Source organism: Sus scrofa, chromosome 3 (assembly GCF_000003025.6).
Source record: "Sus scrofa isolate TJ Tabasco breed Duroc chromosome 3, Sscrofa11.1, whole genome shotgun sequence".
NCBI classification, from domain to species: domain Eukaryota; kingdom Metazoa; phylum Chordata; class Mammalia; order Artiodactyla; family Suidae; genus Sus; species Sus scrofa.
In genome coordinates, this window is record NC_010445.4 from 18,858,007 (window position 1) to 18,884,911 (window position 26,905).

The 26,905-nt window shown below is 50.3% G+C and overlaps 1 protein-coding gene across 1 annotated transcript in view; it reads left to right on the plus strand.

Moving 5' to 3' along the window:
• Positions 1–22,644, plus strand: part of XPO6 (exportin 6) — a 108,593-nt gene extending 85,949 nt beyond the window's left edge. Inside the window, exons 14-24 of the mRNA XM_003124525.6 lie at positions 269–361; positions 5,183–5,327; positions 7,327–7,473; positions 8,381–8,570; positions 12,986–13,141; positions 14,054–14,168; positions 14,339–14,510; positions 16,138–16,299; positions 18,611–18,709; positions 18,794–19,024; positions 21,955–22,644. Coding sequence (XP_003124573.3) covers positions 269–361; positions 5,183–5,327; positions 7,327–7,473; positions 8,381–8,570; positions 12,986–13,141; positions 14,054–14,168; positions 14,339–14,510; positions 16,138–16,299; positions 18,611–18,709; positions 18,794–19,024; positions 21,955–22,056 — 1,612 coding nt within the window. The 3' untranslated portion in view covers positions 22,057–22,644. The remainder of the gene's footprint in view (positions 1–268; positions 362–5,182; positions 5,328–7,326; positions 7,474–8,380; positions 8,571–12,985; positions 13,142–14,053; positions 14,169–14,338; positions 14,511–16,137; positions 16,300–18,610; positions 18,710–18,793; positions 19,025–21,954) is intronic.

Genomic DNA, 26,905 nt, shown 5'->3' on the forward strand with positions numbered 1-26,905 from the left:
TTTGTATTGTATGTGTTATGTTCTCTGTATCCGATATCTATATTGTTTGTAAAAATTTTTGAGACTGTAAGTAATGCTTTAGATGGTATCTTAGTGTATAAATCTTTGTGCGTGTCTCAGATTATATCTTTGGGATAAAAGGGAAGACCTGATCTTGATTCTTTTTTGGTTGAATAAAAGGCTGTCCTCAAGACTTTTGTTGGTACCTTGTCTATTTTGTCTATTTTAGTCCCTAAGGTGAATATTTTCTCTTCTTCTTTGCCAATAGGTTGGTCAAAGTCACTTTGTATGGATCTCAGATCAAATTGTACAACATTGAGACTGCTGTGCCCTCGGTGCTGAAGCCTGATCTCATTGATGTGTGAGTATAGTTAGATGTTTGTGTGTTCTCGGAAAGACCTTGTCCTCTGGCCCCAGATGGTTTTATAGATAAAAAGGAACTTAGGGGCTGCAGTGAAAAGAAGAAAAACTCCTATCTTCAAATCTAGAAAGAAAGATTGTTTATTGGGGGTGGGGGGCAGAGGTGGCTGGAGTAAGAGGAATTCATTGGGCAGATGAGAGCTGGGAGCAGAGGGTATATATGGAGTCTGCATTTCAGGCAGAAAGAACAGCACAAGCCATGACACGAGAGTGTTGCAGAGTCCCGCAGCTGGGAAGGTGGTGCGCAGTTTGTGTGGTGGGAGCCGAGGCTGGATAGGCACGTTCGGGCTATTTCACCTTGAATGCCCTGAGTCTTGTCGTGTAGACTAGTGACTGAAACTGCAGGGTACAGAAGAATCGCTTGGGGAACATATTCCCTCTGAAGGATGGCATAAGGCTCGGGTATTCATTTGCATGTTAAATAAGAGTTTCAGGTGGTTTTGAAGCAGGACATCCAGAGACCACACTTTGAGAAACTTTATAGACAGTGGGAAGCCATCAGGAAAGTGACACAGGGAGGGAATAGAAGAATGGGGACTGGACATCACACTGCCCAGAAGGCTTGCTCTAGACTAGAGTGGGAATTGGCAAACTGGCCTGTGCCAAGTCCATCCCACTGCCAGCTTGTGTAAATAAAGTTTTATTGGAACACAGCCATGCCCATTCATTCACAGGTTAAATCTGTGGCTGCTTTTCCACTGCAGAGGCAGGGTTGAGTAGTTGTGACTGAGAGTGGATGGCCTGCAAAACCTAAAATAATTACTTACACTCTGGTTTTTGCAGAAAAAGTCTCTAATCCCTCTTCTAGAGCATTCTTGAGCTTCAAATTAGACAAATAATTGAAAGAAAGTGTCATTTACTGTGGTGGTTGAAAACATTTTTAACACTGCTTTCCTTTTGAAGAATTTAGAGAAATCTTCTCCCAAGAAAGATGCTGATTTGGAGTTCCCGTCGTGGCACAGTGGTTAACGAATCTGACTAGGAACCATGAGGTGGCGGGTTCGGTCCCTGGCCTTGCTCAGTGGGTTAATGATCCGGCGTTGCCGTGAGCTGTGGTGTAGGTTGCAGACGCGGCTCGGATCCCGCGTTGCTGTGGCTCTGGCGTAGGCCCGTGGCTGCAGCTCCGATTCGACCCCTAGCCTGGGAACCTCCACATGCAGCGGGAGCGGCCCAAAGAAATAGCAAAAAGACAAAAAAAAAAAAAAAAAAAAGAAGAAAGATGCTGATTTGCTCATAAACGTAACACCTTGCACACAATTTGAGGAAGGGTTAGCGCTCTTCCCTTCAGCCATAAGGGGCGCTGTAAATTTGATCGATTGACTGAAATGCTTAAATGTGCCAAAGACAGACTTTAATGTCTTCTTTCTCGTTTTTGGAGGTGGCGGGGGGGGGCACCCCACAGCATGTGAAGCTCCTCAGACCAGAGATCAGACCCAAGCCGCAGTAGCAACCCAGGCTACTGCACTGACAATGATAAGTCTTAATCCTTTGAGCTATAAGGAATTCCATGTCCTGATACTTTTTAATCAGTGGATGCTAAATATAAAATAACTTCTCTGTCACTATGAATTTCAAACTTCCAATATTTATTTATATATTTGCTTTTTAGGGCCACACTTGCAGCATATGGAAGTTCCCAGGCTAGGGGTCGAATCAGAGCTACAGCCGCCAGCCTATACCACAGCCACAGCAGTGTGGGATCTGAGCTGTGTCGGCGACCTACACCACAGCTCACAGCAACGCTGAATCCTTAACCCACTGAGCAAGGCCAGGGATCAAACCTGCATCCTCCTGGATACTAGTCAGGTTCATTACTGCTGAGCCATAACAGGAACATCAAACTCCCAATAGTTACATTTTCTTTACTTTAAGGTACACAGTACCATTTCTTTCGTTCTTTTTTAAAGGGCCACACCCATGGCACATGGAGGTTCCCAGGCTAGGAATCCAGTTGGAGCTGTAGCCACCAGCCTACGCCAGAGCCACAGCACACGGCAGTGCAGGACCCTTAACCCACTGAGCGAGGCCGAGGATTGACCCCGAGTCCTCATGGATGCCAATCGGGTTCGTTAACCGCTGAGCCACAATGGGAACTCCCATAATACCATTTCTTACTAACGTCTTATTTTGGAAAAGTTTAAATGTATAGAAAAGGGGAAAAATGGAGTGAACACCCATATACTCTAAAGCTAGATTCATCAGTGATAAATGTTTTGCCCCATTTTTTTATTGTGCCTTCTCTTTGTAAACATACGTGTTACACACATCCATTTTTGTGTGTGAACTGCTGGAAAATGCAGACTACATGTTATTTTACCTTTATATCCTCACGTATCTCCTTAGGGACATTCTCCTGTGTAATGATGATACCTTTATCAATGCTCAAAAACTTTCATAGATACAGTAATATCATTTCATATTTTTAAGAACATGTGTGTACTCTTAAAATAAAAACTCCATATTCAGATTTTTCCAGTTGTCCCAAGAATGTTCTTTTTACATATATATCAATAGATATATATTTTTTGGATGCAAGTTCTAACTAGTGAATCACACATTATGTTCGTCTCCTATAGACTAGACCAGTTCCCCAAATCGTGTGTGTTTGGGAGGGGTGTGGAGAAAGACTGACTTTTGGAGATACAGACCTTAGGGTTTTTTGTTTTTTTGGGTTTTTTTTTTTTTTTTTAAGAACATTTAAAAAAAATCTGGATTTGTCTGGTTGGTTTTTCTCTGTATTAGGTTGAGGTTAAACGTTTTAGCAGGAATCCTGCATCCATGATGATAGCCTTGCATCATATCTAGAAGCACTGGAGGTCACTGTGCCCTGTTATGGTTGATACTAAGTTTGATTTTTAAATAATATCTCCCTGTATCCTCGCTCTTTCTGCTGAAAGGTCTTAGAAGCAGTGATACCCCGGCAGCAATGCTGCCTTTAGTACTTAGGCTCTTGGTTTCTAAAATACTTTCTCCAGTTAAAGGAACAAGAGCTCCTTGGAGAAATGCTCCAAGTCTGGGGCAGGTTGACCCTGTAAAATCTTGTAAAGTCGGTAAAGAATGTCAGGAACATACAAAAAGGACGCAGTGGGCTGTAGCTCGAAAGGGTTTTTCCTGGTCCTTCTCGACAATTCGATCATCAGGAAAGAAGGATGATAATGAATGATAATAAATGGAGTATAAAGAATCCATCATACAATTTTTAAAAACAAGATGAGGGAGGGAAAGCTTTTTTTTTTAACAGAAGAATACAGCTAATGAACAGTAAAGAAAGAATTTGAAAAATCGCTGATTTGCAACCACCAGTGTCAGAGTGATTTAGGCAGGGATCCTCAATTGGTGTTTGTTGGGGAACAGGTATATTTACACAGTCGTGAAGTATCGTCCCACAGATTACTTACTAATTTTTTCAGAAAATGGAAAAATTACCCATTTATGTTTTCTTCTTCTTTTTTTTTTTTTTTTTTTTTTTTTGGTCTTTTTGCCATTTCTAGGGCCGCTCCCGCAGCATATGGAGGTTCCCAGGCTAGGGGTCTAATCAGAGCTGTCGCCGCCAGCCTACGCCAGAGCCACAGCAACGCAGGATCCGAGCCATGTCTGTGACCTACACCCCAACTCACGGCAACGCCGGATCCTTAACCCACTGAGCAAGGCCAGGGATCGCACCCAAAACCTCATGGTTCCTAGTCAGATTTGTTAACCACTGAGCCATGATGGGAACTCCACCTCATTTATGTTTCTTAGAAGGTCTGGTGTTTATAAGCTCTGACACAACTGCCTCACTTTTTAAAAGGTATATTATTATTATCTTTGATGAATTATGAGCTTTCGTGATGTATATTTTATTGCGTGTATAGTGCAGTTCAAAATTGGCAAAAACCAAACAGTAATCTTTGTTGCTTCAAGCCTCTAGCTAGATACCATGTATAGTGCGATGGGAGGTCAAACTTGAGAGGCTCATGGAGTTCCCTGGTGGTGCAGTGGGTTAAGAATCCAGCATTGTTGCTGCTGTGGTGCAGGTTTGATTTCTGGCCCTGGGACTTCACAGGAGTGGCCAAAAAACAAAAACAAAAACAAAACTTTTAAAAAATCGAGGGTCTGGAGTTCCCGTTGTGGTGCAGCAGAAATGAATCCGGCTAGTATCCATGAAGATGCAGGTTCGATCTCTGGCCTTGCTCAGTGGGTTGAGGATGCGGTGTTGCCAAGAGCTGTGGTGTAGGTCTGTGTTGCTGTGGCTGTGGCATAGGATGGCAGCGGCAGCTCCAGTTTGACCCCTAGCCTGGGAACTTCCATGTACCGCGGGTGCAGCCCTGAAAAGAAAGAAAATCAAAAAAAAAGAAAAAAATAGAGAGTCTTATAACCAAAGTGTATTTATAAAGCTGTAATTCCTGGTCTAACCTGATCTGTAGTTATGGATGTAAACTTTTTACGAGTTCCCAAGTCAGTACATCACCACTTAAGTTCTTTGATTCTGTTTTTGTTATTTCTTCTTCTCTTGGGTGAACTCACATGTGCCACCGAAAGACTGAGTGAGATCTGGTAGACATTAGCGGACTGCCTTCTGTGTGCCAGGCAGTGGCGGCATATTTAGATGATGGGTGTTAGCTTTTAGGCCCTCCGTGGTAAGTAGGTGGTGTCTGGGCTTTCACATGTGTCCTGGAAGAGTGAATGCGATGGATGGAGTGCTTACCTCACATGGAAGCAAGTTTCGTGCTGATAGAGCTTGACCTTAGCCTTTAACGCGGCATCTTCTCTCCTTTCACAGGCATGCTCAGTCCCTGGCTGCCCTGCAGGCTTACTCTCACTGGTTAGCGCAGTACTGCAGCGAGGCCCACCGGCAGAACACGCAGCAGTTCGTCTCGCTCATCTCCACCACCATGGATGCAGTCACACCTCTGATCAGCACCAAGGTCTTGAGACAGCGAAGGCTGCACCTTTTCCCTTAACCCTGTGTCTGTCCTCTGTTCCCCTGCCCCTTTATTATAAACTCAAATGTGAGCTAGAGCGCTAGACCCAAGTGCTTTACCACTGGGATGGAACTCTGTGTCATTTCACCTTCCTTTTTAGTTGTAGTCCCTGCAAATTCAGGTGTCACTCTCTCTGTTCCATTCTCTCCGTCCCACATGACTGCGTGCTCATTGTGAAAAAGTACCATACTGTTCAAATGCACAGACTGAAAAATTAAGGCACTCTAGAATCCCTTCCTCCCAAACATTTTCCTTGCCAAGGGAAGCACTGTCAACAGTTTGTAGTAAATCCGACGTCATTCTGTTTTCCTGTACGTAAGTAAAGTTTGTACAGAGCTGGAGCCAGATCTTCTTTCGCTTAACAGCATGCCTTGGAGACCTTTACACGCGTAGAGCAAGTTCAGTTTTTCAAACTGACCGGTGCTGTTCTATAGTGGGGGGGGGAAGGATCAGTTTTCTGTCGATAGAAATTAGGTTCTTATATGTACATCCCATAGGATGGATTCCTGGACGTGTAATTACCAGGTTGAAGATTATATCCATGTAAAATCTGATAGATTCTCGGGTGGCCTCCAAGAAGACAGCCAGTACTATTACCAAACATTACTAAGGCATATAGATACTTCTTTTTCTTCTCCTTTTCCCTTCCTCCCCCTCCCCCTTGTTTTCTTTTTCTTTTTTTGCTCTTTAAGGCTGCACCCTCGGCCTGTGGAAGTTCCCACGGCTAGGGATTGAATTGGAGCTACAGCTGCTGGCCTACACCACAGCCACAGCAACATGGGATTCAAGCCCCATTTGCGACCTACACCACAGCTCATGGCAACACCGGATCCCCGACTCACTGAGTGAGGCCAGGGATCGAACCCATGTCCTCATGGATACTAGTCAGATTCGTTTCCATTGAGCCACGACAGGAACTCTTTCTCTTTTTCCTGCCCTTCCCTGCCCTTCTTTTCTTTCTTTCTCCCTCTTTCCTCCTTCCTTCCTTCCTCCCTTCCTTTCTTTCTTTCTTGTAGTTTTCATCATACATGGCATTCTGTACCCCTAGTGACAGAACAGTATATTGTTTTCGGTAATTTTTGTTGTGTGTATAATTGTAATTTGTAAATGAGTTGTGATAGCCTGTGAGGGGGTTGTTTCAAAATTGACCTATCCATTGTGGGTCTCTTAAATTGCCTCCATTTGATAAAAAGTCATTACAGATAATTTTGAGATGTGGGTACTCATGAATGTAGCTTTATCCCTTTAGGTAATTTTCTTCGAGTAAGTGAGATTATAGGATTAAAGGTCTAGGGATATTTTGTGGTTCTAGGAAATCATGGTAATTTTCTTCCCTAAATCATTCTGCATTCCACTGACTCTTTGGTGGGCTGTTGTCATCACAGTCTTACTAGCACTAGGTCCTGTCTACCAAGAGTTTTCTCTTTTTTTCTAATTAAAAAAAAATTTTTTTTTTCTTTCTCTTTTGCTAATTTGAAAAGGATAGAATGGTACTTGAGAATTTTGATGGCCATGTTGAGGTGAAGGAAGTAGGCGAGCCTGGGTGATGGATGGAGTACAGACGGTGGGGGGTGGAGAGAGATTGTGGCTGGGCTGGAGCAAGTGGAGTGAGATGAACAGCCTCACGTTATTTGAATGCTGTGCCAAGGAGTTTGCCCGGTGATTTAAGAGCTGATGGGGAGCCACTGTGGATTGGTGACTGCGTTCAGAGATGCCGGTTACTAAGAACCGGAGGAACCGGAGGTGGTGCTCTTGGCTTGTGGACAGGGCAAGGAAGAGGACGCCCTTCACTGGGCATCGTTCTGGGGCTTCTCGAGATAGAGCCTAGGTGCTATCGTTTGGCATCCGAGAACCACCTTTAGCTTGTGGCTGCCTCGTCAAGTTCTGCTACTCCTGCCTCACAGGAGAGGTCGTGAGCTGACCTGTCCTCCTCCCTCTCCAGGTCCAAGACAAGTTGCTGCTGTCTGCGTGCCACTTACTGGTCTCACTGGCCACCACTGTGCGACCTGTCTTTCTGATCAGCATCCCTGCAGTACAGAAAGTGTTCAGCAGAATCACCGACGCCTCTGCCCAGCGACTTGTTGATAAGGTGAGGGCCTTGGCTGGGGCTCTGAGGGGCCTCTTTGCATTCTTTTGGTTTAAGGGCTACTCTGGGGTCCCTAGAGCACTGTGGCTTGGACTCAGGGAAGCTGAGGAAGAAGAGGCTGGCTTTTCTTTTTGCCCTTAGAGCTTACAGGTTTGCCCTCGCTCTTAGGTGGGGTTCTTCATGTGTGGCGTCCATGCAGCCTCAGTGCTCTCTTGTTAGGCTCCTCCCAACACGGTCAGAAAACCTTCCTCCCAGCAGGCACGGAGGGTGTGCTGCCTTGAAAGCTGGCAATTTGGCTGGGGCTGTGGGAGTCCTCTTTGCATTCTTTCAGCTTTAAGAGTCTGCTTTTGCTGTTAAATGTTTGCTTTCTTAGAGTTGAGACACTCCAGACAAGTATACTCTTCAAAAAGCCTCCAGGAGGCTGAGGCCAGAAGTTTAAAAACAACAAAACAGGGGTGTGGGGGTCAGAGGGGAGTCAAAAAGTTACTTACGAGCACCTGGGACAGGGATGTATTGGTTCAGACTTGGCGCCACGGGCACATTGACTGTAAGAGACTCTTAACAGCGCTGTTCTGAGTAGCTTCTCCGAGGGCGTCAGAAGCCGGCAGCTCGAAGACGAGTTAGATTCAGCGTCTGTGATTTCTCCCTCTGTAAGGCTTGGAGCAGTGACAGCACCAAGAATGATGGTTGATGCTGACCCTGGGATGTGCTTGACCCAGACTTGGTGTTAACTGCTTCAATTTCTCTTTCCTCCCTGGACTGGACCAAGGTCCTAGGCCCAGGTTTTAAGAAAGAAGCCTGAGGCCTGAGCTCAGCATGTGTGGTGGGTGCCAAGGTTGGGTCAGGTGCAGCCCCTCTGCTGTTCACATCGCTGCAAACTTCTGATGGTGCCCCGGGGGCTCTCTTTCAGGCTCAGGTGTTGGTGTGCCGAGCCCTCTCTAACATCCTGCTGCTTCCATGGCCAAACCTCCCAGAGAATGAGCAGCAGTGGCCTGTGCGCTCCATCAACCACGCCAGCCTCATCTCCGCCCTGTCCCGGGATTATCGCAACCTGAAGCCCAATGCTGTTGCCCCGCAGAGGAAGATGCCACTGGATGACAGTAAGTGGCCCCTAGGCAGGGCCAGCTTGAGGAAAGGTAGGGCAGGCATCATTCTTCCTTTGTGACAGGTGGAATTTGCATCTGGGGCTTGGGGGCGAAGTTATCTGTCCAGAGTCACACAGCAGCTAAGCAGAAGAGTGGGACTTGGTGGCAGAATCCTGCTTATCTGTGGAATTCAGTGAACACATCAGCCAGACCTATTTCCTGAATGCAGGATGCTCCCTCTCTTATTTAAAATGTTTAAAAAAAAAAAAAAGGAAAATCATCCATTTGGAGGCTCTTTTTTGTTTTTGCTTTCTTGGGGGAAAAAAAAGCACCCGTGGCAAATGGAGGTTCCCAGGTTAGAGGTCGAATCGGAGCTACAGCTGCAGGCCTACACCACAGCCACAGCAATGCAGGATCCAAGCTGTGATCTATGCCAAACTCATGGCAATGCCAGGTCCTTAACCCACTGAATGAGGCCAGGGATCGAACCTGCAACCTCATGGTTCCTAGTTGGATTCATTTCCACTTCGCCACAATGGGAACTCCTGAAGGCACTATTGATAAATGCTTTCTGTGGATAAAAATCCTATGATTATTGATTCATTTCAGATATTCATGTAAGCAATCAAAGGTGTTCACTTCTGCACACTGGGAAACATGAATTTTGAAACTTTTAAACTTTTCTCCAAATAAAAATATTTTAGAGACTTTGAAAGAGCTTGGGATCGTCACAAATGACACTTCAAGTTTGATTGTTTATATTAAAGAAGAAGAAAAAAATGAATCAAGAGAACTCAGTAGTTTAAGTAGCAGGCATCAGATTTCTCTGAAATAACAAATATAGAAATATTTTGAAAATGCAGTTTGTTTCCATAGAAAGAAAATAACAGAACACGTTCGGTGATGATGTAGACAGAAATGCTTTCTGAAATGTTAGTTAACATACTTAACATTCTTTTTTACTGAAACATTACTTTTATGATTAGGAATAGGAACACATGCTCATTGTACAAAAATATTAGAATAGTATACAGAAGGAAAAAGAAACTTTTTTTCCCGTCTTTTTATGGCCACACCCTTGGCATATGGAAGTTCCTGGGCTAAGGGTCAAATTGGAGCTGTAGCTGCAGCTGCAGCTGCAGCCACAGCAACGCTGGATCTGAGCTGTATCCATGACCTACAGTGCAGCTCGTGGCAATGCCGGATCCTTAACCCACTGAATGAGGCCAGGGATTGAACCCACATCCTCACAGAGACAACACTGGGTCCTTAGCCTGCTGAGCTACAACAGCAACTCCCAAGAAATGCTTAAATCTCCCCATTTTTAGTATCGTGGAAAATAGCTGTTTTAACTCTTGTTATTGCTGTCAACCTTAATAATTTTACCAGGGAAAGTGAGTTTATTCAGGAATAGCCAGAGGAATTGCGAGTTAGCATATGAGGACTGTGGCAGACTATAGGCAAATCCAAAGAACTCCTAAGGGGCACTCGCTTTTGTAGGGCGAAAGGGGGAGTTGGGAGAGCCTGTAATAACCAGAGTCCATTGGTGGAAGCTGGGAGTCCACAAAGTTTGAAGGCTTCTCATTGGTTGGGCTGCTACAGTCTGATTGGCTGGACGGTCTTCAGGTGGAAGAGTAGTTTTCTTCTTCCTGCTGAGTAAAGTAGGCAATACCTTCCTATTTGGAGTAGTTGACAATACGTGGTGGGATGTGATAGCTCCCCCTGCAGGCCTGTCCTGACTCCCGTTTTAGCTTAAGTTTATGTATTATTGTATCTCTCCTTCCCTATGGCCCCCTGAGGTAAGTGTAATTATCCCTACTCTGCAAGTGAAGAAATGAAGTCCGGGAAAGTTTTTCCTATACCAACTGTATACTTTGAAAAATTTCCAGACCTACAGAATAGTTGAAAGATGAATGAGCAGTGGTATATCTTTCACCGACTGTTAATATTTTGCCACACTTGTGTTCTCCTCAATCTCACATACTTTTTAACTGAGCCATTTAAAGGAAGTTGCTGACGTCAGCATTTTATGCTTGAATACTTACCCACTGTCTTTGAGAAGGAGATACTCTCCTTTATATAACCAGGACACAATTAACACAACTAAGCAGGCTGTGGAACATTGTGACAGTAATGTCGCTTAACATATAGACCACATTTAAACTTTTCCCAATTGTTATAAAAAGGATCGTGAGTTATATTGGGTTGTCTCAGCTCTTTAAATATAGCAAAACCTCCTATTTTTTGGTTTTTCATAACATGACTTTTTTTTTTTTTTGTCTTTTTCAGGGCCGCACCCGAGGCATATGGAGGTTCCCAGGCTAGGGGTCAATTAGAGCTGTAGCCGCTGGCCTGCATCACAGCTCACGGCAACGCCAGATCCTTAACCCACTGAGCAGGGCCAGGGGTCAAACCCGTAACCTCATGGTTCTTAGTCGGATTCGTTTCCACTGCACCACGACGGGAACTCCATATAACATGACATTTTTAAGAGTCCAGACCTGTTTTCATATAAAATGTCCTGTAATCTTCTTCTGTCTGATGGTTACCAGCAGTTTTTGGCAGGAGTACCACCTGGGTAGTGACCTGGGCTTTTGCTGCATCACTTCTCTTTGTCCCATTATTGGCGATACTCAGTGTGATCACCAGCTTCAGACAGCGTCTGCCAGTCTCTCCACTGTAAAAATCCCCCCACCTCCACCCCCAGGCCTGGCAGGTGTAAGTTGCTCTGGATCCTAGAGAAAGTGGTGGTGTCAGGCGTCAGGCTTGGGTCTGAATGACGCTGTGCTCTTTGCCACCTAGCCCCTTTCTTCTTGACGGCATTGTTTTCAGTGCTTTGAGAACATTCTGTCCTGTGGAAATAGCAATTTACATAGCCCCTATTTTGACACGTTCCTGTTTTTTCCTATGTGTGCATATTTAATCCATTTTCCTATTGCATATTTAATGGTGCTTTTGGTTTTCCACTTGCACATTTTTGTGACTAAGTTTTGGTTCTTGTTTAAATTTCCTTACACACCAAAGGTCAGATTGTGGTCTCTTGATTGTGTTCGCTTTCCCCCGAGCTGCCTTCCCTGTGCCCTGTGTGTTTTGGGGGAAGTGCCTGCCCCGTGCAGTTTGTGGCTCGGTAGTGTTGAGTGAAGGTACCTTTCCTTCCCTTTCCGGCCTCCCTGTGACCGGCCTTTAGTGGAACAGGCCTGTCGTGAGCCATTGTCTCCTTTCATGCCCGGTCGTGTGAGTCAGGTGGTGTTACCTCTTCACATTTTTCAGATGAGGAAACTGAGATTCAGAATAAGCAGAGTTAGGAGTCAAACCTGATTCCATCCACCTCCGAGGCGTGGATTCTTTCTGCTCTCCCCTTCCCTGGAAACTGCTGCAGCCCCCACAGAGGCTGGGGTTCTGGGGGGTCAGGGCCACGCGGAGCCCTGCCAGCTGGAGACTGGCTCTCAGCTCAGCTCCGGATTTCCCGCTGGAGCTCTGCCAGGGTTGAATCAGCTGAGCTCAGACTGAGTCCTGGGGGGGCTTCTTGAGGCAGCTAAGGGGAAAAAGAATCTCACTGGTGCTGGATTTTCTGATATGCCAAGCGCTTTGCTAGAATCACGCCGAACCTTGTCTCTAACCCTCACAGCACCTGCAGAGGCGGGGGCTGCTGTTCAACCCCGTGTACTGATGAGGACCCCGCCTCTGGTGTGTAGCCGCGTTGCCCACGTGCACTTCACATCCAGGCTCCTCTGACCTGGGCCTTTGCGCTGCCTGTTCGCTGGCCACGGCCTCTCTTGTCCCCGTGTGCTGTGTGGCGTACCTGTGAGCTCTTACATCAGGGTATTGCTAGAAGTATTTGTCGTCAATAACATATAGTGACAACATAATAACAACACAAAGTACATATTTCTTCAGGCCACAGGCCTAATAGGCCAAAGATTGATCAGGCAATTGATCCCTTAACACAGCAGCAGTAGGTGTGCACGGCCGGTGCTGTTTAGGTTACTAGGCTGGAGTCGCGTCTGCAGTTGCGTCTGCAGGTGAAGGAGTGTCTGACTTGCAGGTGTCCATTCTTGCCTGTGGTAATTATATTCCCGTGACACTTGTGACGCTTCTATTCTCACTCGTCTATTCACCATCTTAGAGTCTTGATTCAGTCCAAGACGCCTAACCTGAGGGACGGTTCATCTTTTCTGGACTCGTTTCAGGTGGATAGCAGCGAAACACTGAGCAGCCTGGCAGGCAGGCGGGCAGCTGGGGCCCTGACAGTAAAACGGGAACCAAAAAGGAAGAAAAGGATTTAGAAAGGTCCAGAGAGCGGTTGATGGCTCAGTCAGAGACTTGCGTGTGGCTGCCATCCGAATACCTTTGCAGATTTCCTCCCTTGCCCTCTTACTCTGCTTCATCCTCAGACAAGTCACAATGTGCAACTCCTTCTTGGTTTGCAGCCAAAGTGATTATCCACCAGACGCTGAGTGTCCTAGAAGATATCGTGGAGAATATCTCTGGGGAATCCACCAAGTCCCGACAGATCTGCTACCAGTCGCTGCAGGAGTCCGTTCAGGTCTCCCTGGCCCTCTTTCCAGCTTTTATCCATCAGTCAGGTAGGCGCCGGCGGCGGACCCCACTGCTGGGTGGGGCTGACAAGGACCAGGCTGACTGCTTAGCTCCGTAGAGCAGGCCTGTCAGGGAGGCAGAGGGCAGTGTGTCGCGTGGTGCTGTCACTTGGGAACGTGGGTGAGAGTAGTAGGGCCGAGACTCTAGAATTGCAGGTGCAGACAGAGACCCTCTTCTGATATGTTCCACTTACTTCCTTACATGGCAAGGTGGCTTTGCTGAGCTGCCGCCCCTCCCTGCACTCTGTCATGGTCCCTGACAGAGGATTTCTCTGGGTCTCTGGATGGGCTCGCCTGGCTCTCATGAGAGAAAGATTGGGGGCTTCTCAGTGAGCATGCATTCACTGATTTTCCCCTGAGTGTGTGCGGTTCAAGCCAGAACTTACTGTCCAAGATGCTTGCTTAGATCGGAAAGTGAAGCCACACTAAATGAAACCCATTTTCTCTGCAATTCATCCACTCAGTAGCCCGGGGCCGTGCAGTCTGAGCACACCCTCATTATCCACTTTCAGCCACTTAACCCCTGACCACCTGCAGGGATTACGGTCATAGGGAGAAATGGCTGAAGCCCTCAGGTGCTGGCCCGGTTCAGTAGCATCAGTGAGCACAATATGCCCCCTGCAGTGAGGACTGTGCACCGCCCTGGGTGCTGAGCAGGGAGCGGCTCAGAGAGGACCTTCGTTTCCTGTTGTGTTGAGCCTTCAGGCCGAGCTCACTGTACCAGAGCAGTTTTCTCAGCACGCCCTCAATCATTTCCCACTTTCCATCATTGGCTCTGATGGCGTTGGGGACATTTCTTCCCAGCAGGGAGCCTTAGAGAGAAGCTGGTGCCACTTGCAGAAGGGAGGCCTTCAAGCCAAGGGCTTCTGTTCATCCCTGTGTACTTGTCCCCTTGTTTAGATGTGACCGATGAGATGCTGAGCTTCTTCCTCACTCTGTTTCGAGGCCTTAGAGTACAGATGGGCGTGCCTTTCACCGAACAGATCATACAGACGTTCCTCAATATGTTTACCAGGTAACCGCAGCCCCGCTGTCCGTGGTTCTCAGACTCCACGTGACAAGTGGTGGGACCTGGCTGCAAAGCGTGGGGCTTCTTGCTCCTTTTCTTCACTTGCCACAAGCGTTGGTTTGGGGCTCCCCAGAGAGACGTTGCTTTGGCTACTACGTGCTTTCTCTTGTCTGCAGAGAGCAGTTGGCCGAGAGCATCCTCCACGAAGGCAGTACTGGCTGCCGGGTGGTGGAGAAGTTCCTGAAGATCCTGCAGGTGGTGGTCCAGGAGCCTGGCCAGGTGTTCAAGCCCTTCCTCCCCAGCATCATCTCCCTGTGCATGGAGCAGGTGTATCCCATCATCGCTGAGGTATGAGGGCCGAGGTGGTCCCTGTGCTGCCCGTCCCCGTCTGCCACTGAGGAGGGAATGAAGTGCTGAGGGAAATGTGTTGTAAAGCTAATGTGCTATTTTTCTTGTAAAATAGTTTTTTTTCCTCCAAGGAAGAATGCCATTAGCTTGGTGCAATTTTTTTGTGTGTTTCTTGAGTTTATTAGAACTAGTCTAGTGTGGGAGTTCCCATCGTGGCTCAGCGGAAATGAATCTGACTAGCATCCAAGAGGATGCAGGTTCGATTCCTGGCCTTGCTCAGTGGGTTAAGGATCTGGCATTGCTGCGAGCTGTGGTGTAGGTCGCAGATGTGACTTGGATCCTGCGTGGCTGTGGCTGTGGTGTAGCCTGGCAGCTATAGCTCTGATTCAACCCCTAGCCTGGGAACCTCCATATTCCACGGGTGTGGCTCTAAAAAGACAAAAAAAAAAAAAAGAACTAGTCTAGTGTGAGGACAGCAGGTCATCACAGAGCTGGTTGCTAAGTAAGATCAGTCTCTTGTGGCAAACAGTTTATAATTTTAGGTGACCGTGTGGTTTTCTCCAGCAAACGTTATAACAAATGTTGTAATAATATCAGTGTTTTATAATACTTTCCTTAAGAACTTTCATGATCTCCAGGATACAAAACAAGGTCTTGGAACCATTCAAACCTTTGGCTGTTAGAAAGCTCTTTGTCCTTTTTAGAAAGCAGACACTCAGCATGACCAAGTCCAGAATGTTAGTAAGTAAGGACTAAACTTTCCCACCGCCCAAACCAAGGCTTGGGTAAGTCCAGCTGCTCTGCCTCAGTAAACACACCTGTGCCCTCCGAGGATTCCTGCCACGAAAGCTGGTGTCCCTGGTCTTTATTTTAATCAAGGCTGAATTAAATAGATCTGGGCCTTATAATTTTAAATTCTGCCGAGACACCTAGAATAATGTGACCTGTCATGCGCTTCAGTGACTTGGAGATTTTTGGATAAATTAGAAAATATTAACAAAAGAAAATATCGCTGCGCCTGCCTCCCTCCCCTCTCCTCCTGCCGGTGAACGAGGAGACAGGCTGGAAGGGCAGTTAGCACCGCACGCTGCCTCTGGTGCTGCTTTACGTGGTGTCTCAGTGCTCTTTAAATCCTTTGCTGTAGAGGGCAGGACTGCTTTGAAGCCTTCTTCTTTGTCTTTATCCTCAGAGGTTGCATATAAGACCAACAGGTTAGCTGGAACAGTGGGTTTTGTTTTTTTTAATATGGCAAAGGAGCAACCAACCAAGAAGATGTGACGGATCAAATCAGATATTTTCTAAGCAGGAAATCCATATTCCTAATTGTTCTTCCATTGAGTAGCCTTTTCCCCTAGCTTAGAAAGCTGAGGGCTTCCACCGGAAAAAGAGCCCCTGGCACTGACCCAGGCAGTCTGTCTCAGCTGCTGCCCTGTCTCTGCCGAAGCTTCCCTCTTTTGACATCTGGCCCCCGGGGGGCTCGGAAGGACAGGCGTGTGGGTGGCCGGGAAGGTGACACGCCGCTGACTGTTACCAGATGTCTCAGGCCTCTTTGCCGCTCTGGGCCCAGGCTGTGAGTGGCTCCTGGAGCCGCAGGAAGGCGGGTTAGAGGGTCTGTGTGTCTCCACAGCGCCCCTCTCCTGATGTGAAGGCCGAGCTGTTTGAGCTCCTTTTCCGGACGCTCCATCACAACTGGAGGTACTTCTTCAAGTCCACGGTCCTGGCCAGCGTGCAGAGGGGGATTGCTGAGGAGCAGATGGAGAATGAGCCTCAGTTCAGTGCCATCATGCAGGTAATGTGCCAGAGCTGCAGGAACAGACAGGCCTTGTTCTGGATGCCACCTGGGTCCACTGGCCGACTGTCCCTTGCTTTGCTTCTCTGGCGCGCGGTTCCAGTTCTTCTGACACGGCCACTGTAGTAAGTGCCGTCTTTGAAGCCTCGTGGGCTTGAGTCTGAAGTTCAGCTCGACCTCTTAGTACCTGTGAAGTTAGTTAACTTCTTGAAGCCTTAATCGCTCCATCTCCCACCCCCCTATTTCGTGGGTTTGTTGTGGGGTTAAGGGCGAGCATGTTCCCGGCACCTGGAATGCTGGACAGATGTTAGATCCCCCACCTTACAGCAGAGCCTCCCCACGTGTGAAGAGCCCACCTGTATGGGGGCCACCTGGGCCCCTCCTCACCGGCAAGCCCGCAGGGTGTCAGGGGTCGGGGGCAGGGAGCTGCCTTGAAAAAAAGACTTGAAGTGGACCCGACCCGCAGCACCATGTTAGTGGCTCTTCATTTTTGAAAGATGATTCGGGCTCGTTCCACATCGGCAGCAGCACTGCCCTGACGCCGTGCCCCCTCTCAGATGGAGCGTGGCTGCTGCCCTCGCGGCAACGCGCTGTGCAGTCACCGCCTCCGGATGCTCTCCTTGGGCTGCACTCGGCTGCACAACTTCTTAGTCGGGCGCCTCCGTGGAAGTAGAGGGTTATGTCACCTTTTGGTTTTGCAGTGTTGGCTTCTCCTCATAGGGAAGCCAGAGGGAGTCGACCCTTCCTCCCTTCAGCTCCACGCCGACACAACACGTGCCCTTACACGCAGGCATGTGCTTTGTGCGCGCGCCCGCGTACACACACACGCTCCCTGTGTGGAGAGTCCTCTGTGGAAGAGGGCGTGTTCCACCCCTGGTTCCTGCAGTTATCTTGCTGCCCTTCCGTCTCGGACACCCCGTTGCGGGCTTGGGTTTGGAGTTCAAGTGCTTGCTCGCCTCCCCTCCTCCCTCCCTCTTCAGCTCTGTTGTGGCCTTCAAGACGGTTTGCTAGACGGATGCCTGGTCCTCTACTCGAGACTGGTCAAGCCACCATGGAAAACGGCCTCCCAAGCTGGCACTTTCTTAACAGAGTTAAACAGGATCTAGCAGTCCCACTTCTAATCTTACCTAAGATAAATGGAGAGATCTATTCCCACAACCTATACACAGAGGTTTATAGAGGCTTTTTTCATAACTGCCAAAAGCTGGAAACAGTCAGGTATCAGCCGCTGACAAGGTACCAGACTGTGGCGTGTGCCCTCCAGCCGTGTGGAGGAACGTGGTAGCCTTTGCACAGCAACGTGGTGACTTCCAAAGAGATCTGCCAGGCAGAAGCAGCCCCGTCCTGTGTCACGGGTGCTGGAAAAGGCAAATCTAGAGGGACGGACTCAGCAGCACTTGCCCAGAGGCAGGGGAGAGGACTGGCTACAGAGGGGCATGAAGGAACTTTCTAGGGAGGGGGACGTGTTCCATTCCCGATGGTTGTGACTGTGCATTGGTCAGAATTGCACAGAGGTGACTCAGAAGGGTGAATTTTCTTCTGTAAAATTTACTCTTCAGTAAGCCCACCTTTAAAAAATCAGCACAACCATTGGGCCTCCCGCAGGTTTCATCCCTGCAGCAGGGATTATGAGACCCTCCTCGTAGCTGAGGAACCAGGGACGGAATGCCAAGGCCGTCATCAGCTCACTCTGGGGAGGGTCCCGCCCGCTGAGTTTGCGTCATTGGCCTCCCCCACCCCTCCTCCGTCACTTTCCGTAGGAGCAGGGCTCTTCGTGTTTGGGGCGGGGATGTTTCTTTTTGAACCGGTAGCATCCACAGCCCAGAAACTGCAAAGCAGTTTAAACATTTGCTATTGCTTAACACCAAGGCAGAGGCAGCCAATTATGAAGGAGCCTTCAGGGATTTGTGGTTATAAGACCTAGGATGCCAGAGGGAGGGGGCTTAGGGGCCAGTGGTTGGTTTGAAGTGGGGAGGGCAGCCCGCAGTGTCGGCTGAGGTGGCTGAAGTATTTGCCTAGAGGTGTTAGCGTCTTCCTTCAAAGCCAGATCCACGAAGGGGTGCAGGGGTTTATTACAAAAGGTGCAAGATGAGACCACAAGAAGTGGGGCCCAGTGCGGGGGACTTAGGAGCTGAGACTGCACAGAGCGTCCCAGAGATCTGACCGGACCAGTCAGGAGAACGAGGCGGTGGGCACCCCCGCCCTGCGTCGGCATGGGGAGCCCCGAGATGTGGCGGTTCTTTGGGTGTCAGGAGGTGGCCCAGAAGGACTGGATCTGAGGGTGTTTAAATGCTGCTTATAATTTCCCTAGGCTTTTGGACAGTCCTTTCTCCAGCCTGACATCCACCTATTTAAACAAAATCTCTTTTACTTGGAGACTCTCAACACCAAGCAGAAGCTGTACCACAAGGTCAGTGCCCACCTCTCAGATCAGGGTTTCTTCCCCAGAGGTGTCGCCCTCCCGCCACCCTCACCGCTCGCTCTCTGTCTGCAGAAGATCTTCCGGACCGCCATGCTGTTTCAGTTTGTGAACGTGCTGCTCCAGGTCCTGGTCCACAAGTCCCACGACCTCCTGCAGGAGGAGATCGGCATCGCCATTTACAACATGGCTTCCGTGGACTTCGATGGCTTCTTCGCGGCTTTCCTCCCCGAGTTCCTGACCAGCTGCGACGGTGTGGATGCCAACCAGAAAAATGTGCTGGGGCGGAATTTCAAGATGGATCGGGTGAGGAGAGAGGGGCCAGGCTTGCAGGGAGGGCAGCTGTGGGCTCTTGGGCCTGGCACCTGTTCCGAGAGGAGGGGGCAGGCTGTCTCGCGCATGGTCCGTGCCCCCGGTGGCTCTGCTGTAGCCCATGCTGGCCGTGGCTGACTTGGTGCTGCCGCTGGATCGAGGGGCATGAGCTCTCCCCGGGTCGTGGCCTCTGCAGCACGTTATGTTCTTCGTCTCAGGCCCTGGGCCCAGTTTCGGCCCCAGCCGTTCATCTGATTTGTCTCAGCTTCTCTGTACTTATGGCACCCCGTCGAGTGCACCTCTGACAGGCCCAGCCATTGTCTCCTTCTGGATCGTGAGCCCGTACAGCCCAGACTTGAGACTTAGGACAGGCTGAGAAGATTGGTGCTTGGGAGCCCAGGCTTAGAGGTGGGCCCTGGGCTCTTCCCAGATGCCAGGTTCGGCAGGGCTGACCTGCTGCCACGTCTGGGAGGAGCACTCACGCTCTGGTCCCCTGCTGTCCTCTCAGGGAAGGTCAGGCCGGCTCTTCCACCTGGGCAGCCCCTTGGAAGGGACCTGGGGTGGTGAGGTCTCTGATGCACATGAAGCCATTGTTGCTAGTGTGATGCCCTGGTGCCCAGCCTCTGTCCTGGGGCCTCCTTGCTGGGCCCTCACCTGCCTTCCTCCTCCCTGTTTCGGCTGCTGAGTCTCTGCCCTTTGTCAAGAGGCTTTTCCTGGCCTTCTTCCCATAGAATAAGTAAATTTCATCTTTCACTGCCTCACAGTGATGCAGTGACATCTTCTGTTTCTCCCACATCCTCTTGATGTTGCTGATCTGACTCCTGTGCGTGCACAGCCTGTCCAGAGTTCCACTTCACGGTCCAGGGTGACGTGTTGCTCTTGGTGGAATAAGAGCTCTGTGCTTGTCTCATCTGTGATATATGTCAGGACAGTTCTTTCTCAGAGTCAGCTCCTGTTCTCCTTTGTCTTGGAATCTTTCTCTTCCTGGGATTGTTCTGTTTTCTCTTTTTTGGCTTTTCAGGGCCACACCTGGAGGTTCCCAGGCTAGGGGTCAAATCAGAGCTACAGCTGCCAGCCACAGCCACAGCCACAGCCACAGCCACGCCAGATCTGAGCCATGTCTACGACCGATGCCACAGATTACGGCAACGCCAGATCCTTAACCCACTGAGCAAGGCCAGGGATCGAACCTGCAACTCGTGGTTCCTAGTCAGATTCGTTTCCGCTTTACCACGACGGGAACTCCTCTCCTGAGCTTCTTGAAGTTCACTTCAGTCACTTGGGTATTTTGTCATCCTTGTCCTGGAATCCAAGTCCTAATACCTAATACCTGATGTCATCATCAGTCAACTTCTTGATTAAAAGCAGTGGTTTCCAAATCTAGGTAAGCATCGAAGCACCTGGAGTGCTCATTTAAAATCCAGAAATGAGAGTTGCCGTTGTGGCACAGTGGACATGAATCCGACTAGTATCCATGAGGATGCGGGTTGGATCCCTGGCCTCACTCAGTGGGTCAGGGATCTGGTGTTGCCATGAGCTGTGGTGTAGGTCTCAGACACAGCTTAGATCTGGCATGGCTGTGGCTGTGGCCGGCAGCTACAGCTCTGATTTGACCCCTAGCCTGGGAACTTCCATGGGTCAAGGGTGCGCCCCCTAAAAAGCAAAAAAGGAGAAGTGGAAGCAGAAATGCACTCTTGTGTTCTGCTCAAGAAATTTGAATTTGGCATTTGGGAGCCACTGAATTTAAAAAATATCCCTTGATTTGTTTTCTTGAGGATGAAATAAGTAAAGGAATCAGCACCTTTGTTCATCCACTGTGTGTGTGAAGCTGGATGTGCCAGCTGGCCCCTCTTTCTGGGAAGACGGGCAACGGCGCCCTCTGTGGACCACACTAAGCCAAGCACCTTGTATGCCTTCCAACAGCCTTCTGAAGTAGGTCCGGTTGTTAATCCCATGTGACAGAGGAACCCAGGCTCTGAAAGGTCAGCAGTTAGTTGGCAGTTAGAGAACTGGGATTGGTAGCGCCAGGAAGCAGGATCCAGAGCCGGGGGCTCTGGCTGTAGAGCTGGCACTCACTGTCCACTGGCAGGGTGAGCCGGGGCCTTAGCCAGCTTGGAGCGGAGGCCCAGGCCTGGCCCACTGGGGCCGGGAAACAGGAGGTATCTGAGAGGCTCTTCTGGAAGAGGCAGGCTTTGTGCTGAAGCATGAAGAAGAGGGTTTAGCTGGGTCGCCCTGGGGGTGGACAGGCACCGTTCATGTTGCTTTGCGTGTGGACCTGCCATCTGGCGTTCAGAAATGCCTATGTGAAGATAAAGAAGCAGACTGCAGGTGGTCCTTGGTTGAACTGGGGCTTCCGGCGGCCGGGGTCTTCTCAGCTTGTGCCCTCTGGCCCAGCCGGCCAGGTGTCGTGTAGCACATGGGCTGTTGCCTGTGTGTGACTCTTGGCCTGCCGGAGCCCTAGGGAAGGCTTGTGCCCACGTGGCTCGGCCGGCTGCGCTGCAAGGGAGCCGTACCAGTGCTCAGAGCGACTGCAGCCTGGATCCCCGCCCCGCCCATCCGCATAACCTGCAACGAGCTTCTAGGTCGCTTCTCTATCTCTCCGCACTTTGCTTTCTTCATCCTTAAAATGGTGGTAGTGATGGAGCCTGCATTGCAGGCTGATGCGAAGATGAAGTGAGTTTGTCTCTGAATCGCTTGGGACAGCGCCTGGCCCCTGGTGGGCTCCAGGGGAGTGTGAGCTGCTGTTGGTTTTTTCCTCCCACTGTGCCTTTGCTGACACGTGGGACAGGAATGAGTAAAGTTTCGAGTTCGGTAAAATGTCCGCAGAACTCCAGGGTGCACCGTGGGGGAGAAGTGGCTGGTGGGGTCGGCGGTGATGGGGGCGTCGGGTGGGGCCAGGCTGCAGCTGTGCCCCTGCCTTCCAGGACCTGCCTTCGTTCACCCAGAATGTGCACCGGCTGGTCAACGACCTGCGCTACTACAGACTCTGCAACGACAGCCTGCCCCCCGGCACCGTGAAGCTCTAGGCACGGCCTGCTCGCCGCCCGGGGACAAGGACTCCTGCCGCTGCCACTGCACCACCTCTGCCTGCTGCCGCAGGTCTCTCCCAGGCGGACCTCGGCTACTCCTCGGAGCCTCACACCCGGAGCGGTGTCACCTGCCCCCGCCCTGCTCCACGCCCTGCTCCTGCGGAACCGGCCCCAGGGTGTCTGAGCCCTGGCAGGAGCGCGCAGTGCGTTTGGAGCAGGTGGGGCCGCGGGGCCAGGTACCAGGGAGGCACCGGGAAACCCTGCGGGGTGGTCCGTGCGGATCATGCGCGTATCAGTCACGAGGCAGAAACGCCAAGGACAGCTGTGACAGTGCCACCTTCTCACCATTCCACCTCCCCACCCCTCCCCGGCCCAGCCGGCCCAGGAGAGGCCTGATGTGGAGCTCCTCTGGCACGTCCGTCAAGCCTCTCCCCCCACCCCCTCAATTGCCTTGAAGTCTCTGCTCTTTGTCAGAGATTTGCAGACTCACGGGGGTTTTTTTTGTTTTCTCATCATTCCATTGTGATACTAAGAAACTAAGAAGCTTAAGGAAGAAATAAAATGCTTATGTTGTTGTTATATAAACGCTGGTGAGGGAGCTTCTTTTCTCCTCAAAACTTCCTGAAGGGCCAGCATCCAGGTGGCGACGGGGACCCCCTGGTGGGGAGCCGGGCAGTGAGGGTGAGGCTGTGTGTGTGCCCTGGGCGACCCCATCGGAGGGGGCCTGGCTTGTGTGGGGTCTGGTTGCACCCCGCCCTCTTCTAGGTGACAGCTTAAACTCTGAGAAGACACAGGGTCCCTGTTGGTAGGTTCAGGGCGGGCGGGGGACTTGGTCTCAGAGTTGACCTAGTGGTGGAGGTGGGCCTGGAGCCCGGCTGTCCATCCGCCTGCTCTTTAAAACACGGGCTCCCTCCCCTCCCCTCCCCTCCGAGGGTGGACCCCTCAGTGACTGACATCCCGCCTGGGGACAGCAGGGAGGTGAGGGCCTCCTGACGGGGTGTCTTGAGAATGGGGGGCGGGGGGGGCCTGACCGGGACTTGGGGCTCCCGGTGTGTCCGAGAGCTGAGGCCCTGACCAGCTGTTCACATGTGGAAACGGCACTTGTCCTCAAAGTTTCTGGGACAGCAGATCAGCAGCTCCTCCTGCTTCAGATGTCCCAGGGACCGGACAGACAGGACCGGGTCATTTCTGGTGAATACCACCCCTGGCGGGGAAGGGGTTTGCTTCCCCAAAAGTGAGGGGGGGGTGTTCGGTGAAGGCTTATGGGTGGCACTGGGGAGGAACGGAGTTGGGGCTGATGGCTTCTACTTCTGAGGCCTTTCTTTATGAGCATCAGTTTGATGGGCGTGGGACCTGGGCTGGGTTTGAGCATCGTGTGCGCGTGTGTGTGTGTGTGTGTGTGTGCATGTGCGTGCGCACCAGCCCCTCGCACCACGTCAATCACAGCCTTCCGGCTGCAGCTCGCCCCGCTTCAGAGTTCACCGCGGAGGGAACTTGAAACCTCAGGTGCTCTTCTCCCCAGAGAATTAACACCCAATTATTCCTGAGCTGTAAATACCACCTCACCTGCCTAGTAGGCAAGGCGGATGCTGTCTATGCCTGAGACTATGAAAGGGCTTTCTGAAGGCTTAGAGATGCAGGGAGTCAGGGGATGGAGCCTGTGAGGCCCACCCTTGGACAGAACACGAGGCAGGGCTCAGGATGGCAGAGGAAAGGCCTTGAGGAGACAGGTGGGCTGGGGTGGAGGAGTTTTATTCCAATGATGGGCACGGCCCAGCCATAGGGACTCTAGTGAGCTCCCTGTCCTTGGAGGTGGATAGGAAGTGGCTGGATGACCTGCAGGAAGGGTCCCTCCCCTGGGAGGGGGGTCAGACAGATGTCTGACCTGATTCCTCATGACTGCAGTGCTCCATGTGGGGCCTGGTGCAGAGCAGGCCTTAAGAAGCACGGGTGGGACTTCCCATCATGGCGCAGCGGAAACAAATCCGACTAGGAACCATGAGGTTGTGGGTTCGATCCCTGGCCTCGCTCAATGGGTTAAGGATCCAGCGTGAGCTGTGATGTAGGCCTAGGAAGCTCCATATGCCAAGGGTGCAGCCTTAAAAAAGCCAAAAAAAAAAAAGAAGCACGGGATGGACTGGGTGAGTTCTCGGGCCCATGGCAAATCCAGAAGCAGTCTTTGCATTCTGAGAGAGGGGACAGGAAAGGATGGAGGTGGGCAAGAGGGAGCCCTTAGGTCACTCTCAGCCGGGGACGGGCCACGACTGGGGTTTCCAATGAGGGGGAGGCTGTCCCGGCTCCATTTAGTGCCCATATCTGGCTTTTCCTCTGCTTTATGTCCTTAGGTCCACCAAGGGCACAGCCACTCGCTTTGGGAAGGGATCCGATGAAGCATTCCTTTTCACAGTTTCCAGCATTTTCCTCGACTGGCCTCACACAATGGAGGGTTGACTTTTTTTGAACAGTCTTTTTTTTTCCCCTTTGACCATAAAATGTTGTATGTGGGAAAATGCAGAAAACTTTTTTTAAAAAGAGTCTGCTAGTCCCAGTGCCCAGAGAAAACCACTCAGTATTTTGGTGAATTTTCTTTCCACATTTCCCTATAGCTGTGTGAATATGTATGGTTTCTCTCTCTCTCTCTTTTTTTTTTATGGGCAACACCTGTGGCACATGGAGTTCTAGGCTAGGGCTCAAATTGGACTGCAGCCACCGGCTCACACCACAGCCACACCACCACCAGATCCAAGCTGCCTCTGCTACCTGCGCCATGGCTTGTGGCAACGCCGGATCTTTAACCCACTGAGCAGGGCCAGGGATCAAACCTGTGTCCTCATGGATACTAGTCAGGTTCTTAACCCACTGAGCTAGAGTAGGAACTCCTAAAACATGATCATTAATTGTGGCTAGTGTTCTATCATATAGCTACACCATGATTTATTTACGCTTATTCTTACTACAAATGATGCTACAATGAACATCCCTGAACATAAATCTTGGTGCTTGTGCAAATATTTCCATAGGTTCAGCTCCTACAGGTGAAATATTGTTGACACTTGAGATAGATACCACTGGAGCCTGATAATCTGTTCAAAAGAAGGCTGAAAATTAGAGTTGAAAGATGTCTGAGCTGTAAGATTCCATCAACATCATTTGACCAAATCAGCCCCTAGTTGTGTGAATCTCGGGGACTCAGCCCCAGGGCCTCCTGGCTGGTTCAGGGTGGCCTAAGCAGGCCTCCTGCCCACCTCTGAGCAATATCACTGTCTCAGAGTGACACCTCTGCGAGGTAACTGGGACCAAGCAGAAGAAAGAGCTTCTAGTTGACTTCTTGGGCCTTGGCAGGAACCATGACTGATGGCGGCTCATCAGTTTCACAAACATACCACCGGCCTCCATCAGCCAGGTTGCTGGACTTGAGATAAGACACAGCTTGTGTCTGCAAAGAATTCACAGACCAATGAGGAGACAGACTCGGATTGTTGCAGAATCTTAAGTACCAAGGACTGGGATAGGGGTTAGGAGTCCAGGAAATGGACAGAGGCTTGCAGACTAGGGAACCAGGGGAGGGCCGAGGATCCGGGGAGGCTTCATGGCAGGTGACGGTCATCTGAGCAGGTTCCTGGAGGAGGTGGAGAGGTCACCTGTGGGCAAGCGGGTGGAGAAAGGGCGAAGATAGATGGGATGGCGTCTTAAGACGGGCGAGCAAGCTGGCACTGACTGGAGACATTTGAAGTTTGCCGTGAAGCTTGGGTGCACAAGAGATGACTATAGTTGTATTTTTTCCAAATCAGGAAGGCTTGAGTCAAAAGAGACAGTATCAGCAGTAATTCTGGGACAACAGGTGTAAACTGGGACTTCTCTTCCGCTAGTCCTGGAGGAGAAAGTGCCTGGCAGAGTTCCTGTCATGGCTTAGCCGAAAAGAATCTGACTAGTACCCATGAGGATGCAGGTTCAATCCCTGGCCTCACTGAGTGGGTTAAGGATCCGGCGTTGCCATGAGCTGTGGTGTAGGTAGCAGACACGACTCGGATCTGGCATGGCTGTGGTGTAACCTGGCAGCTAACAGCTCTGATTTGATCTCTAGTTTGGGAACTTCCTTATGCCGAGGGTGTGGTCCTAAAAAAGATTAAAAAAGAAAAAAAGTGCCTGGCTCTTCGAGGCTTGCTGCATCATGGAAGACAGGTGACCCCGGCATCTTTCCTTGACTCATTGGATGGACAGATGGACTCTGAGCCGGTCCCAAGCACCGAGACAAATAGATGACAGGCAAAGTCGTATTCTGCAGAGCGAGCATTTTGGTGGATGCAGTTTGACCAATTTGGGTCATTTCCACACCAGCTCTGGGGGGGGGCTGGAGTCTTCCCTTACCCTCTGGACCTGAGCTGGCTGTCCTCCTCAGAAGCTCTCCTGCAAGCCCCTTGGCTGCAAGGCTTCTCACCATCACACTCCCACCCCCCACCCCAACCCTCCGCTCGCCTGTATTCCTCACTGGAATGAGATGTCCTTGGTGGCAGGGGAGCCATGTGTCCCCAGCACTCAGTGTAGGGCCTGGCCTGGAGCATGTAGCCCCAAAGTGGTATATGAGAGTTTTCCAGATTTATCCAAATGGGTTTCTCCTGGGAGAGAAAAGCTAGAGTCGCACTGATGTCTCTTTCAGCTCAATTTCTTTTTTTCTTTTTTGGCCACCCCGCAGTGTAGGAGTTCCTGGGTCAGGGATCAGATCTGAGCTGTAGCTGTGACTTGTGCCACAGCTGTGGCAACAACTTCCGGCTAATTTTTGACATAATTAAGCTGTGTCCTTGGCGTCTGCTCAGAATGCCTGGCATTACTTTCAGGCTCCTTGGGG